The 16,811-nt window shown below is 31.8% G+C and overlaps 1 protein-coding gene across 1 annotated transcript; it reads left to right on the top strand.

The window, feature by feature from the left end:
* Positions 1-2,167: 2,167 nt before the first annotated feature.
* LOC132721189 (PIN2/TERF1-interacting telomerase inhibitor 1-like) lies at positions 2,168-16,802 on the top strand (the record flags this gene model as incomplete). The annotated part of the gene is made up of 6 exons (XM_060705448.1): positions 2,168-2,309; positions 9,339-9,461; positions 10,163-10,340; positions 11,182-11,326; positions 15,221-15,949; positions 16,518-16,802. Coding segments are annotated over exons 1-6 (1,533 nt in total), but the record flags the coding sequence as incomplete, so codon positions are not given.
* Between the last annotated feature and the right edge of the window lie 9 nt (positions 16,803-16,811).

The raw sequence follows: 16,811 nt of genomic DNA, 5'->3' as shown, positions 1-16,811 counted from the left end.
TCATGCCGCCACCTAGCGTACAAGTTTATTCCCGTATTATGACGTAGAGAGAATCTATGTTCCGAATTTTACCATTGGATATTTGAAAATATTTTCACCAATCGTCTATATTCTAACATTTGTAAGAAATTGCACGAGTAGCGAAAAGAAAAAATATCAGGAAAACCGCGAAAAGTCTATTATTTATACATATGATAACGACTTTATTTTGGTTGCTTACTCCACCCAGGGTCTTTCAATTAGAATGGTATGGAAACGCTCTATGTAAATTCTTATCGCTATCAATTAAATATGTCTCGGTATAACACGGTGTTGTTTGCTATACGCAACTTATGCAAGTGTTCAAGAAAAGGGCAAACATCAAATACAGGATTAAAAATGGAAAATCTAACAATAGATATGATGTTCTTTAAAAATCTTTAAAATTGTGAAAAAAGATAAAAAAAAATATTTCATAAAATAATGTTTTTAAAGCCATGATCTGTTAAAAACATAGATAATGCTTGTTCAGAATATTTGCCGACAAAAGGTGCCATTTTGAAAATGCGCATAATTAAACATTTAATATTTGCAGGGTCTTTCAAATAGAATTTCTATTTGAAAGACCCTGCTCCACTGCAGTATTGTACAAGAGTGTTAACTTCTTCATGCAGGAACACAGTATGAGCAATCTAAAAATGTTGGTATATAGCTTTGATAGAAGCAAAAAGACATAAGAATAAATATGAAAAAAAGACAAGGCGATGTTTACAGAACGTACGTAATAACGTCCTTCTTTTCTACAGTTTTACGTTGATTGGATTTGACCGATGTAAAAAATAGCTTCAAATCCGCGGTTTACGTATAGATATTTGGACAACATATATAACGCAGCCCTTCAAACCAGCAGGACACCTAGAAATAAACCAGGGATACAACTGCGGTGAAAACAGCAAAGGGATATGTAATAAATAAAATGAGAAGAACCAAAAGGGGTCGTGTAAATTGCATGGAGATTAATGATCACCACATTGTGCTTCGGAAATTAACCATTTAAGGGCATGGCTGGTGACATGCCTGGGTTCGTACTCGACATCGAAAGCTGAATTAAGTTCCTAAACGGGTGGAATGACCCTTGTTAAACACAGAATACATACATTCATTGGTGACCTTCAATTTTTAAAAAGAGTGGGACAATCTTTTTTATATAATTTAGTTAAATTTTATGTCTGATCCTTAATGTTTCTCATAATCATTTACCATTACAATATTCAATCTCTTGAAATATAGTACCTATTCAAATTAACTTGACAGCAAAAAAATATAACCATAATACCATTTTAAATGCTTTTTTTACAGCAAGAAAAGTGTTGTTTTTTCTTGTACAAGTTTTCACGGCTTTGATTAAGGGTATCATCTTACATATTGCTAGTAGAAATTTGAGTTGCTCTAGACTTTTATAGCCACACCATTGCTTTAAGTGAAAAAAAAGTTAATTATGGCAAAATATGCCAGATGCTGCAACTACAATTTTAAAAATAGATAACTAAAATTGATGTAAAACAATATTTGATATTCTTAAGTTTTCTTATCATATGCTACGGAATTGTAAAACTCCAACAATTAGCTTTTTTTTTAAAATAAATAAAAGAAAGCATATAAAAAGTTAAATGACACGAACATAATAAACGTTGACTCTTGTTAAATAATGTGTTTGGTAAAAATGTTTCATAAAAATCACAATATGTTTCTTAATTATGTTTGATTGTGTAATATATTGCATTTACAACTGTCCAAAATTATATAAATTTTTGACGAGTGCACAACATGATCACTTGCTGTTAGTCTTATGATATATAGGTTTTTATCTTAATTTCAACATTGTACATGTATTTATTATAAGTCATGAAATGTTTGAAAATAAAATTAGTAGCAACTGCATTCTGTACGTACATGTATAAATGTGTAATTTCAAACGCTGATTTATACATTACTTTGTACTGTACAGAACTCTACTTTAGACAGGGTATTTTTTATTTGAAAGACCTGTTAAGAAGTTTAGACCTATTTACTTAATTAATCTATTTTATTTACTGTACTGAATGTCTGCAGTATAGGGCGTATGTCTAAAATTTTATTGATAAAAGGTCAATTTCCTAAAGCCGTTCACGAGTGACCACACTGTGTAGTTTGCACCTTTCCGTTTCTTTCCTCAAGCGTTGTAGTGACACTGAGAAAAAGTCACGTGGTGGACAAAATGGCGATGTTGGCAGAACCGAGACGAAAACAAAAATTTTCATTTGATCCGCGAAACACAAACTGGAGTAATGGTAAAACACTTACATTTCTCCAGCTTTACAATTAGATTGATATGTTTATCATTTTTCACGGTGTCCTAGCCGAAGTAAAAACTTGAATGTGATTTCGTGGCGATTACCGAAAAAAACACGTGGTGAATTTACAAATTATAGAACACTCATTTTCAATAAATGAATGCATTTAAGAAATAAAAGGAACTAAATACTAAATGTTTTCTATGAGTTTATTAACTATCGAAAATTTAACTAGTAACATTCATCTGAAAAACTGTGAAATATTTTGAACATTTCTATAAAGATAACGATTTTATAAACAAATGTATTATGAGTGTTGAAGTTTCAAAAATGTAGTCTGTAATGTACGTTACGTCAGACAAATAACATCATCCTGGCTATATTGTTGTGAAATTTTACCTAGAAATTAGTTTATTTCATAAAGACAATATCGGATAATTCATACATTCAATTTAAAACAGTTATAGGCATTTCCTATAAGAGGGTGGAAACTTAACCGAACCACGTATAAATCTGCAAGAAACAAATCAAGTGCTAATACAAATGTTAGTATTCGCTTTGATTAGAAAACTTGCTAAATACTTGTTTTGTTCATTTCAACCACAAAGTAAAACATAGCTTTACCTATACAAGAATCCGTTATACATAGATTTGGCAACTTTTACAAGTTCTGATGGCGAAAAGACAAGTTGCAAGTTTTGAAAGATTCGTTACAAAATTATAAGTTACATTTCCAAAACCATAAACCTTTAATAACATTTAATAAACATATAAAACTTTGTCAAAATAATATTTCTGCGATATCTAAAGTCAATTTAACGTTTGTATTTACAAACCCATCTCTGTTTAAAAAAAATTGAACATTTTAACTAACAAACAACAATAAAGGCAATATTTTGCAAAATTAAACAATAAACTTTAACTGATTACATTCGTTTTGCTTATTATTCATAAACATACAAGTTAACTCTTTGAACATATACAAATAATTGTAAAAATAAGAACGAAGGCACTTTTTTACCGTCAATATATTATTAAAGTTTATTTTAGAAATGTTCGTTACAAAACTAAATACCTGTATGTTTTCAAACAAGAATCTACTCAAATGCTTTTAACAATATAATTTTGAGACGGTTTGCATAGTCAGATAATAAAATAAAAAATGTAACATTATGCAATTCTCAATGACGATCTAGTCGATGGTTCAAGCACTTAAAGTAACGAACATGTCATACTATATGTCATGTTACATTTAACCAGTTATTTTTTCACAAATAGTATTTCAACTTTGTCTATGTCAGCATCTGTTATGAGAAGCATGCGCTTTGACTTTCCACTAGTTACTGGTGTTGATACTTTGCATAGAATATCACTATAGTCAACCCAGATCACATCAGGTCTGGATGGCCACTGAAACATCCGTTTCTTTTGTTGTAGGAATGTTACTTCAAATGTGCTGTCTTCTTCGTCAACAGTGATTATCTTACCAATGTACCAGCGACCCAAATATAACGCAGCTATATAATCATCTACATCATACTTTTCAGCTTTCTCTGTTGTAATAGATTGCACACCTGGTTTATTTGCAGATGATTCCATCCTCATTACTGCTTTGTGCTGTTACTTTTGAGACGAGTGTTTCATTTCTCCAAGTACTGCAAGTAGCGGATTCATGTGACAAACAGGTTGTACAGTAACAACTAGTGTTACGAACAGCCACGCAATTATCTCCTTTACCCACGACCGCATGCAATTTCATTGTTCCAACAATAGGTTTTAGATTGAGTTGATTGTTCTCTTTAGCTTTGTTTTCACACTCTTCTGTAGAAACAAATACAAATTTCACATTCTTCACAGTACAATTGACAGATTGAGACCACGCATAGAAATCTGACGGATCCTGTATACAAACTTTCCCAGTATTTACTGCCTCGTCTGCTAAACGCTTTACTCGGCCACCAAGGCCATCGCAATGGCCCTTTTCCATGTCCTGCTTCCCAGTAGTTCCATTTAGCATGTATGCCGTAGGTACTGTTGTGATTCGCTATGCAACGGAAGATTAGCTTGTTTCTGTACTGGGAAGTAGGACTATCTGTCCAATAATGTATACATGTTACTTCAGGAATAAGTAGTTTTACAGCTGGAATAAGTTTGTCAATAATTGTAAGAACTGTGTTTGCGTTATGGCCCATTTCATCTGAAACAAAGACAAAGCTTTGATGTAGAATTTCCTTGGATGCCTCCGTCTTAAAATATATAACGACTGGATGTAGAGTTACGGCGGTTTGATTCCAATAGGCTGACTGTATTTCCTGGACAGATTTGCATGAGTAATTTTCACTGAAATCCATGTGAATTATACAATGATTGACGGGCAAATTTTCTTTCAGGTTTTTCATTTCTGAATATTGTGTCTTGATTCTCATAACGTGTTGGTCAAACTCTTCAATTTGTGATCTAAGATGAGTTAAAAACTCTTGTGGTTTCATGATACTGTCAACTATTTTCATAACTGACTTCTTTTGGCCTTTAACTTCAATTTCAACGCGTTTCCATTGACCAACTTGTATTTCATCACCTGAAGCCAACTTTTGTTCAGTTTCTTGAAGCAGGTCTTGTTTCCTTTCAAGCATTTTCTCTCCATTAAGTGTACACTCAATGTTTTTCTTCTTGAGAGCTTTAAGAGTCAGCGACATGTTTTGGTGCTTGGTACAAAGACATGTGTCTCTTGTGATCATGTGTGTAAGTCTTATTCTCGCCGGTCTTATCCTCGTGAAAGAGGTGAAAGACAACTTGATACTAGGATTTTCTGACATGAATTTATGGTAAAGAGTTGAGAGATAGTCAGTTAATACTCTTGTTTGATACTTCTCTCCGTTTTCTGATCTAACGTAATCTCTTTTGCCAGGCATAGCTCGTGAGTTTTCGTCTCGCTCGAGGAACTCTATCACCTTTTCTCTAGACTTTGCAATTTCCCGTCGGCGGTTCAAATTTTCAATACTAACACTCTTGCATGTAACTTTTGACAATTTATTCCTGCTCATATTTGTTTTTTCTCCAAATCTTTTAAGCAACTTGTATTTCTTCAATAAATTTCCCGCTACTAAATTTTGTAATATCCTTTTAGCTTTTACAGGTGCTTTATGTGCTGCAACTTTGATCTCATCGCAAACAGCATTTGCAAAAACTAACTCTTTATGCACACGTTTTCTTTGTTCTTGTGTAAGGTTAACTCTTTTTAGTAATTTTTGCAGCCTTTGATCTTGGTGTAATTACAATGTTTCATTTTCATTTTTTTCTTGTTTCATTTTCTTTGAATTGAACGCATAGTCAACTCTTGTATTTTCTTTTTAAAGGTTATCATAGTTTTCCTTTAAAACTTTAAACTCTTTCTTAGTTTTTGCCAGTTCTTTAGTGACTCTCATTCTTGGACCATTTGTTCGAAAATTCATTCTTATTTGTAACCTATTTCTGCCTTCAAGCTGTGCACTTTCGTAACCACTAGAATCCATGGTACTTGTATCTGCATTTTCTCTACTATTCTCAACATTCTGTAGGGCTGCTTTTCTTCTTTTTTGTCTGTATAATCTTAAATATTCTTTGTTTTTCTTGTTCCGTTCCTTTCGCTTCTCTTCTGACAAGTATTTATTTTCTACGTACGATTTTCGTCTTCTTTCCCTCTCTTTTGATAAGTAATTTTCATTGTCTCTTTCTTTTAGTCTTTGTCTGTAAGCCTTTTGGATTTCGGCTCTTGATTTCGCCATATCTGAAATACAAATTCGATTTTAAGTCACTAAAATGTTCGTTATGATTTCTGACATGTTCGTTACCAAACTTAAAATGTCATGACAATATGTTACTTGCACGTTTAAATATACAATTCTTAAAATTATGAATATTTAAGAATTGTTTTATATTTTCTAAGACAATTCTTAAGATAAATGTAATAAAACACATTTATTAAGTCGAAATATATAAACAGCTCGGTCGAAGTTTGAAAGCCAAGTATAAAGTTTCTGATTTGTAGATATTTTAAGGTAATTAAAGATTCTTTTTTTAGATTTAAGATCAACATAGGAAGATATTTCAAGTAGCACAAAGGACAAGAAATATCCATTTAATATTTAGACAAAATATTCTGTCAATTTAATTAAAATGTTCGTTACTAAAAGTAACGAACATGTCACAACATTTATGTGGCTGTTATAAAGTTCAGACCCGCCTAACAGAAAAATAACAAAATTACACAAATAGCACATTATCATTTTAAACCAAAATCGAAAGCTTTTGAAAATTAGTAACATAAATGCAATTTAATGCTTTCTTTGAAAGAATACACTACTTACCACGATTTAAAAATACCCAAAATGGTTTAAAAAAAGCGCGATCGATTAAAACCCTTTAATTTTCCGGGCCCTATTTTGTATGGGCATTCGCAAATGTGACGTCATAGCCATAGAGAGAAGAAAATACTGCGCAACCTTCTCTAATTAGTAGTTCTTTAATTGCTGTATCGAACATTTCTATAACGAACATTTCAATTCATTTATTCATGAACAGTTGTGCAATAACAATCACATGTAGATATTCTTTATAATGATTTTAAAGTAATGTTGTTTTGTGATGAATATTTTCCAGGCAGTTAATTTTGTCTAATAGTTATAGGGCCTCTGTTTTTAGAATTAACGAACATGTCAGCGTAAAGTCGTTTTTCAACAGTATAGCGACTTATGTGTTAATTATGTCTATGTTAAGAGACCTGCTTATTTAATTTGTATTCCAACCAGTACACAATAAAACGTGCGTGCAATACCGCAAAAATAAATTTAATTTCTTAAGTTTTCTCCATATGTTTGTCTCACATGAAAAATCGGTAACGAACATTTTTAGCAGAAGCAAATATAAAAACTTTTACCGGAAAACAATTCCAAGCAAACGATTAGGTTTGTAATAGGCACTATGTCTTTTGTAGTGAATAATAACAGTTGTTAACTATAAATTAAGATGTTTAGGGTTTATTTTAAACATCTTCCTTACTGTAGAAGAAGAACTGAATATACCGTCTATCAGACGGCGACAGTAACGAACATGTCAAAACTAAATATGTTTTTGAAAAAAAATCTGATATGTTATAAAATGGCATTTTTTTTATTACTATTTTTGAAGACGGAAGTGTTTAGGTATTTAAGGACAATTTTTGTCTGTCTTTAAGTACTTCATTAACAAAATAATTCTGTGCGACAACCGTGCACTCGTTTATTGAAAATGAGTGAGAAACGTCAACACGTATCGGAGCACTTTTAGAATCTGTCAGCACAGCAAAATCAATGTTTTAAAATCCTGACCCAAAACCGTTCGGTGTGTTTATTGGTCACTACCCCACCTCTCTCTTTATTTTACATACAATATTATTTATTTATTCATTCATATACAATGATACCTTTTTAATCCAATTATCTAATCAATTATGAGATAACTGTTGAATAAACAACCAATCAACATGTTGAATAAACAAGGTGACATGCAATAAACACTTAATCAGGTCTAGGATTTCATGATATTTATGGACTGTTCGTAAATTTACAGACAGTCTCGAAATTTAAAGATTTTTCAATCCATAAATTTACAGATATTCCATGTGAAATTTGCTGTTTTTAGTTTTACAATAAAATCCGCAGCTAAAGACAAGTTGTTTTATAGATTGTTTATAATTACAAAGGTAATAGGGTGAGTTTCATCTTTGTATGATGATTTTGAAATTTTTGTTAAAAGTGAAAATTGAAAGTCATCAAACTGTTCTGAATCTTAGCAAACTGTTACATTTAATCATATAATACCTAACCTTATTCATTTTAACCTGCGGTTTTAAATTTCAATGCAACTTCTACTATTTTCTTACTTAATGTCTGTAAATTTACAGATAAGAAAATCTGTAAAATTATGGATTGTCCAAAAATTTACAGACTGTCCGTAAATATAATGAAATCCTAGACCTGTTAATGGATGAAAGTGCTTTGTATAACAGTGGGCAATACGATGATCATGAATTAAGGACTGGGGAATTCTTGGAGAAAGTGGGTGAATTTATGGACGTTTATAAGAATGTGGTTCTTTGAACCAGTAAAATGTTATGTTTTATTACATGTTATATGAAAATGATTTAAAGAAATTATTACATGTGTTATTTGTTTCTGAATTATTTACTAAACAAATATTTACTCTTCCAAATGTCTGTAAATTGCCCTTTAATTAAAAAATTATTAATCAAATAATACTAAAAATAATTAAAATAAGCATATGATATAAAAGCATTATGTTGTTGGCTTATTTACTTTATAGAAAAAAATCTACAACCCTCCTACCTCTCCAAAACAGGCTGGTGAAAATGCCTGATGAGGCTTATGTCTTAAAAAAATCTTATTTCTAGAAAAAGAAATAAAGATATTTCTTTTAAACTTAGGGGCGTCCATGGCCAAGTGGTTAAGGTCATTGACTTCAAACCTCTTGCCCCTCACCTCTGTGGGTTCGAATCCCAACAGGGACTTTGGATTCTTTCATGTGAGGAAGCTATCCAGCTAGCTTATGGAACGTCGGTGGTTCTACTCAGGTGCCCGTTTGTGCCTGAAATAATGCATGGAAGGTCACCTGAGGTCTTCCTCCACCAGTAAAGCTGGAACATTGCAGTATGACCTATAATGTGTCGGTGTGACGTAAAACCCAAAACAAAACAAAAAACATCTTTTAAACTTTGTTTGTTTATTAATAATATGTAAAACATTTTAGTTTACACAAAGTTTACCATTATTTTCCGCTGTCAATCGACAGAATATAGTATTTCAATATGAGATACAGGTTTATGTAAAAGTTCTGATGATTTATATATGTATAATCACAATGAAAAAAAAAACATTCAAAGATTGCAGATAGGTAGCAAATGAAAATATCATCAAAAGAACGATTATACTCAACATTAGATACACGCATACTGCAGGCAAAGGATTAATTTTCAATCATACCTTATTTCAGATGAGACAAAGTTTGGACATAAATTAATGGAGAAGATGGGTTGGTCTAAAGGTAAAGGACTTGGGGTTAAAGAAGATGGTAAAACTGAAAATATCTCTGTCACATTGAAGAATGATACAAGAGGTAAAATGTTATATGTGTATACCATTCTTAAATTATAATTTATAGTTTTGTAATATTGATTTATATTAGTGCTTGGACAGTGAGATTCTTTGTCAATGATATGACCAAGTCTGTAGAAAATCTTTCATTTTCTATCTGCCTGACAACTAACTCATTTGAAGATTCTGCTTTTTTGTTTGGTTTACCTTATTGCTAGGTGTAAATTCTGTGTTAAGGTTTTGTATGCTTACCTGGAAACATCTTCAATTATACCACTGTAGGCATTGACTTAAAACTGTACACTTGTCTTAGGGATCATGTTTTTCGGTCAAGAGTCTGTCTGCTTGGATGGGGGGGGGGGGTGGGGGGGGGGTTCTGGTTCCATCCTCAGTTGAGGTAAGATTCTACGTGACAGTTGATCTCGAACATTGAGTCTAATTACCATTTGTCTCTCATCACTAATTAAGAAAATCATGTGGGATAAGTAGTCAGTCACCTGTGGAGAAATTGTAAATTCCTGGTTAGTTATCCAGGAAGCTAGTTAGGTGGAATGAGCACAGGGATATGACAAAAAAATTTATAATTGAATCTACAGCTCGATTTTCGTTTGCATATATTTCTCTAAAAAGAAAAGAATACAGTCAAAATTGGTTGGCTTTATGGCCTTTTCCCCCTTGTAAAAATATAAAAAATATGTAAACACAATTGTCTTAAAATTACAGGTGTTGGTTGTACAAAGAGTCATGTTGACAACTGGATAGCTCACCAAGATGACTTCAATGCTTTACTTGCTAATCTTGGACAGGATCATAGTACAGGGCCTGGGGGTTCACAGGAGGAATCTGACAGAAAGGTCCTCAGTCTAGAGCAGACATCTAGGTCATCCAAAGGCAGAGTACAGTAAGATTATATTTTGTTTGTTTGCAATTTGATTACCAGCTGAGCTCCAACAATGTAATTTGTGTCATATTGTATTGAACTATATTACAATTTTATATTTAGGAGGGAAACTCCAAAGATGCACAATATGCCAATCCAAGAATATGGTGGGTGTACAAGTTAAAGTTAGATTATATTTAGATTTTGCCATAACTGGTTAAAATTTTATAGTGTAGTGCATGTATATAATCAATAGCCTACAGAATATTCTAAAAATATCTTCCGGAATGTATTATTAAATTTATTTGATAAAATGAGTGGGGGCAGTCTGTTTGTATTTTAAGGCAGTTGTTATAATTTATGATTAGCATTTTTCATCATCTATTTTAGCCAATAACCATTTTAATAGGTAATCTTTTTAAATGTAAAGCCAATTATTATTAAATAGCTTGAAACAATGAAAATGATGTCACTTTTATTACGTAGCTTGATTCATGACTGATGGAAGTAATTACTAAATCACAGTGATTAGGACATGTAGTAGGTAATTCAATGTCTGGGACCTTAAACCTGTTCACCATATTCTTATAATATGAACAGCTAAAAAAAGGCATGTCTCTTTGCCAAAGTACTGGCTCCAACTTTGTAGTCATAAGTGTATTTTTTTATTGGCGAATTCAGTAGAGCAAACTAAAATTGGCACTGGAGGGACTCTGTCAGGGGTGCTACAGTCAAACCTGATACACATGTATATTTCAATGACTGTCAATGGCTTTGAATTAATTTACTGTATTTAATTTATGTTTGTAAACCACCCTTTAGTTAAGGATTTGTTTAGTAAACGCATCTGTTGTTTTTCTAGCTATCAGAAGTTCACTAAAGGAAAAGATTTGTCTTTGAAGTCAGAGACTGACTTAGATTGTGTGTTTGGAAAAAGGAAAAGCCAGTCGGGAACCAGTACACCACAAGCTCAATCAGGAGCTAATACACCACAGGTCCAGTCTGAAGTAAGTTTTAATTTAAAGCAGCATGCTTCCAGATTCATGATATTTTTTATGACAATTTTAAAACTGTATTTGAAAGTAAAATATTGTGAAGTGAACAAAGAGTGTAATTTACATATTACAAATGGCCATGTTGCAAACGGCACTTAAAATCTACAAAAATTAACCAAAAATTGGTCAGAATATGCAAAAATAGCCTTAATTGAGTTAGTCACACAGTAGAAACATGGTGATAAATAGATTAATCAGTCTTTAAAAGCACAAAAACTGTAAATCATAAATAATGACTTGGCTAGAGTAAGAAAAAAGTGCATAATGAGAAGATCAGTTTTCATAATTTCTGTTCTGAAAATAATTGATATAATCACACTGGCCATAGCTTTTGCAGAAGCGGTGGGTCTACCGGTGTGGCGATGGAGAATTCGTCGCAGAAGCGGTGGAAAAACATGGCTGTCGGATAGTTTTTTGCTGGTGTCGGTAAGTTTATGACTTATTTGTACGTTATGTTTTTATGTTTAACTGATAACACCTAGTGAGACTGGAGCCCACATATGTACTCTTCCAACTTATTACACGAATGGGGTGCAAATCATGACCAGGCATGCAAACACTTCTGTACAGTTTGACGAGGGGACGCCACTTTTGCTTAATTTTGTTTATAACACTACAAATGTACTCAAAACTACCCCTAGTTACACTGGCATCACATCGTATGTATGATAATTACACAAAACAATCATGTTTTGGAACTTTTGGAAATTGATATTACCATTTTAATAAAAGAATTGACAAAAATTGAATTATAACGCAGACGGCGGTGGATTCGATTGCAACGCAGTGCGGTGGGCCCAATATCATAAATGTCTTTTTTTTAACGTTAAAGTCACCGACACTGAGGAGTTGAGCTCTAAACACCTAAAAATACAAATGAAATATATATTTGTTAATCCTTACACATATAGTTGTTATATATATCAATGAAAGTAAATATACGCTTTTTTTGCATCATGTACCTTATAAATATGTTTTTATAAAACTATCCCTGTTTTAGATACTAGTTTAACATATTGAGGTGTATGTTAACTACACCAAAGGCTCGCATACTATAATTTTATTCAACTCGTGCAATAAATTCAGTATTGAAATTACACTTATTCAATATCCTCTATGTATGGGTTGTTTAAAAATTAATTATAATGTATACATTAATTATAAAATTATCTTGTATTCTTTTTTATATTTTCCATCTATGCATCATGTACCTTATCAATATGTTTTTATAAAACAATCCCTGTTTTAGATTCTAGTTTAACATATTGGGGTGTATATTAACTATGTAGTACTTAAATGGTAATTTTAACTTATAAATAGAATTAAAAAATACTTAAAGTTTGTATTTTCTTTACAAACTATGCATTCATTTAACTTATAAAATGTCTTGATAAATTAAATCCCAGTTTGGACACTAGTTCAACATATTGAAGTTTATGTTAACTATGTATCGCTGAAATGTTAACTATAGCTTAAACTCGTATATTGAATTTAATCTATCAATTTAACAAATCAAAATGTTTTTGTAGTTTAACACACAAGAGTCACCATTAACTATGTATTACTAACACATTGGTCATAAATTTATTTTGAACTTTATTTTTACTTATAAACAGTTTGTGATAAAATTTTAATACATTGATAAGATGAGATAAGATCTGTTGATAGTGACACTAATTTTAGTTTTATTGCTTTATCTATTTTTTTATTTTATTTATTTCATTTTTTAAACATAACTTTACATGTTAACATTAAATTATATCAAATTTTTATTTAAAGTGTACAAAGCTATAAATAGGCTGCATGTAATATAAAAAATTATAGACAGCATTTTGAAATAAAATATTACAAAATACCTGACAAAAAAAGGTAGACGAAAATGTTGTTTATTGGCCTATGAGCGAATTGCACATGCACGTATATTTTTTGTTCGTAAATTGTAATTGTAATCTTTAAGTCACAATTTAAATTGTCGCTCTTTCGTTTTCGTTGCTTTTCACGGTCTGTCGTTCCTCCTTTGGTTGGACAGTTTGGTGGTTTTTGTTGTCCAACTTTGTGTCATCTATTATAACGTTTGCTACAATTGTTTTCTATGTGAAAGCGTATTTGAAGTTTCTGGTTAATCTTTTGATTTTATATCATAATCTATTCTTAGACAATAAAGACGTCTGGCTCTGCCAGACATTATCAATCAATTTTCTATGTTTGTATTTTAACTCTACTGAGGATGACACAAATTAACAAGGAGGAACATGTACCGTGGTAAAAGTAAAACATAAATACATTTCCAAACTTTTCATGAAAATAAACATGAATATTGAGGCGTGCTGCTTTAAAATCCTAATAATTGTATATTTATTAATTCCAGCCCATATACTTATATATTTCAATAAAACTTACATATTTGCTGTTTTGAAGAAAAAGTAAATATTTATACGTCAAAAATATACACAAGATAAAAAAATGTGTAAGAAAAAATTCGCACATCCTTCAAATCACCTTGCAATTGATTCTATTTCCAATATTTTCGCATTATCCTTTTGTCAACAGGCGAGACGAGTCATATATCTATTAAACTTATAGTACTAGTACTTATTATATATTTTCATCATATTTTTCTTTTTCAACAATATCAAACTTCATCTTCAATATACAAACACACTATGTGAAAAAATTTAAACTATCGCCGTTTTATTTATTTACAAAATATTTCAACAAATTCAAGCGTGACACTCAGCTCTATCGTATTTAAATGCGGTGCGCTATGAATGTGAGAACCCGCATTATCCCGAATGACTCCGATTATAACAAGGCTGGTTCAAAGCGCATTTATATACAGCATATCTGAGAGTCATTTTGTTTTCAAAAAAGCGTATATTTACTTTCATTGATATATATAACAACTATATGTGTTAGGAAATATATATTTCATTTGTATTTTAGGCGTTTGGAGCTCAATTCCTAAGTATCTGTGATTTTAACGTTAAAAAAAGACATTTATGATATCGGGCCCACCGCACTGTGTTACAATCGAATCCACCGCCGTCTGCGTTATAATCAATTTTTGTCAATTCTTATATGAAAATGGTAATATCAATTTCCAAAAGTTCCAAAATATGATTGTTTTGTGTAATTATCATACATACGATGTGATGCCAGTGTATCTAGGGGTAGTTTTGAGTACATTTGTAGTGTTATAAACAAAATCAAGCAAAAGTGGCGTCCCCTTGTCAAACTGTACAGAAGAGTTTGCATAACTGGTCATAATTTGCACCCCATTCGTGTAATAAGTTGGAAGAGTACATATGTGGGCTCCAGTCTCACTAGGTGTTATCAGTAGAACAAAAAAACATAACGTACAAATAAGTCATAAACTTACCGACACCAGCAAAAAACTATCCGACAGCCATGTTTTTCCACCGCTTCTGCGACGAATTCTCCATCGCCACACCGGTAGACCCACCGCTTCTGCGAAAGCTATGGCCAGTGTGATAATATGCAAGAAAAAGAATTAAACACCGGCTGTCAGTACATACGGGAATATCTAGCTCTCGGGCAACTGTTTAGTGGAAACTCGGCAGAGCTTCTTTACCACTGTAAACAGTAACCCTCGAGCTAGAAATTCCGGTCTCTACTGGCAGCCAGTGTAAGATTCTTATATTATAGCATAGTAAAATATAAAATTGAACACAATTATGGCAAAACTTGAAGTTTTTTCAATTTTTATCTTTGCCCACACCATTTTCAGTTTGATGGGCATAATGTCACTGTAAATAAGTAATTTTATCTTGTGTATTCACATTTGATGTCGCAATTGATCTGTAAACTTATTTGTGATTTTTTCAGCCAAGTTCAGATAATGAGGAAAACACACATGGTTTGATAACTGTAACAAGTACTGACAGCGTACAAGACTACTTTAAGAAGAAAATGGCGGAAAAACTGAATAAACTGAAAGGAATAAGGGCTGATACTGTACAGTTAGAGGATAGTTGGAACAATAGGAATAAAGTCGAAGCCAACGAAGAAGATAAAGAATGTCATGAGATACAAAACAAAACTAAAAAGAAGTCCAAGAAAAGGAAACTTAACTCTGATGACACTGTTGATCAGGCTGAAGAAACATTGAATGACATAGGAGATGATAGTGCTAATAAAGAGGAAGTTAAGAAAAAGAAAAAGTCAAAAAAGAAAAGGAAAAATGAGAAAGAATGTAAAAATGACAATGAGGCTGAAGATGATGAGGTTAGTCATATACATGTAAAGGAAGATAATGATAATGTAGATATATCAGTAAAGAAAAAGTCAAAAAAGAAAAAGAGAAATTTAGAAGTTACCGATAGTTTAGACACTGGTGATGTAAAAACAGAACAGGTGGAGGAAAGACTACTAGAATGTGTGGTAAATGAAGAAAGTATTAGTGACATAAAGCCAAAGAAAAAGAAGAAAAGTAAAAAAAGAAAACAGGATATTGCAGAAGATGATATGGTTACACCAGCGAAACAGAAAAAGAGGGTATCGTTTAAACTTGCAGAAGATGACAATGAAGATTTGTCCGAGGAAAAATCAGATAAGGTGAATAAACAGAAAAAGAACAAAAAGTCTAAGAAATGACTGTTTCGTTTTAAGGTATTTATAGAAAATAAAGCAAACTTCAGCATTAATATTCAATGTCTGCCTATATTCTTCTGCATGTTAATATGTCCTTAAAAATGTAAGAAATAAGGTTTTGAATCTATCATCAGTAATCTAGCCTGAAAGCTTGCTTGCATTTAAAGAATATAAAGTCCCTTATTAGGATTTGAACCCATGGCAGCAAAGGTCAAGTGAATCCCATGTAATTGACCATGATTGATCAGAAACACAAGTTTAAATAGACAATGTTTTAACCAATGAATCAATGTTATATTTCGTCAGTTTTCACAAGAAATTTAATTTTCAATTTCTTTATTAAAAAGTTGACTTTATTGCATAGTTTTGAAGATATATAATTGTATTCAGATTGGTTTCATTATTTGAATGATTTACTAAATTTCTTATGTCTCTTGAGCAAAAATTAACATATATTTATATTAATAGATCTACAATTACTTTTTTCTCTTGCCATTTTTTTTCATGAAAACCTGCATTATGTTTTTTTCAGAGTATCATCATAAGTGAAGAATCTAAACAGAAGGAATTAAATAGAAACAATGATGATTCAAGTGGAGATATAAAACTTTGTTCAAACAAAGGTGAAGCAGCATCTTTGCCACTAAATAATTCTGATAATTCAGTAACAAAATCATGTAAAACTAAAGATGACAGAGCCAGCGATGTTAGAATTACCTCTGATCTGTGTAAAAATAGTAATAGAAGGGATACTAGAGGACTGATGGCAGTCAGGGAGGTAAAGATGGCTGCTCAAGCATACAGAGGTGCTAATATAAATAATTAA

The sequence above is a fragment of the Ruditapes philippinarum genome, unplaced genomic scaffold, assembly GCF_026571515.1.
Source record: "Ruditapes philippinarum isolate M1 unplaced genomic scaffold, ASM2657151v2 ctg2101_1_1_1_1, whole genome shotgun sequence".
NCBI classification, from domain to species: Eukaryota; Metazoa; Mollusca; class Bivalvia; order Venerida; family Veneridae; genus Ruditapes; species Ruditapes philippinarum.
The sequence above is the reverse complement of the archived record's forward strand: the minus strand, read 5'-3'. Positions and strand labels throughout refer to the sequence as shown.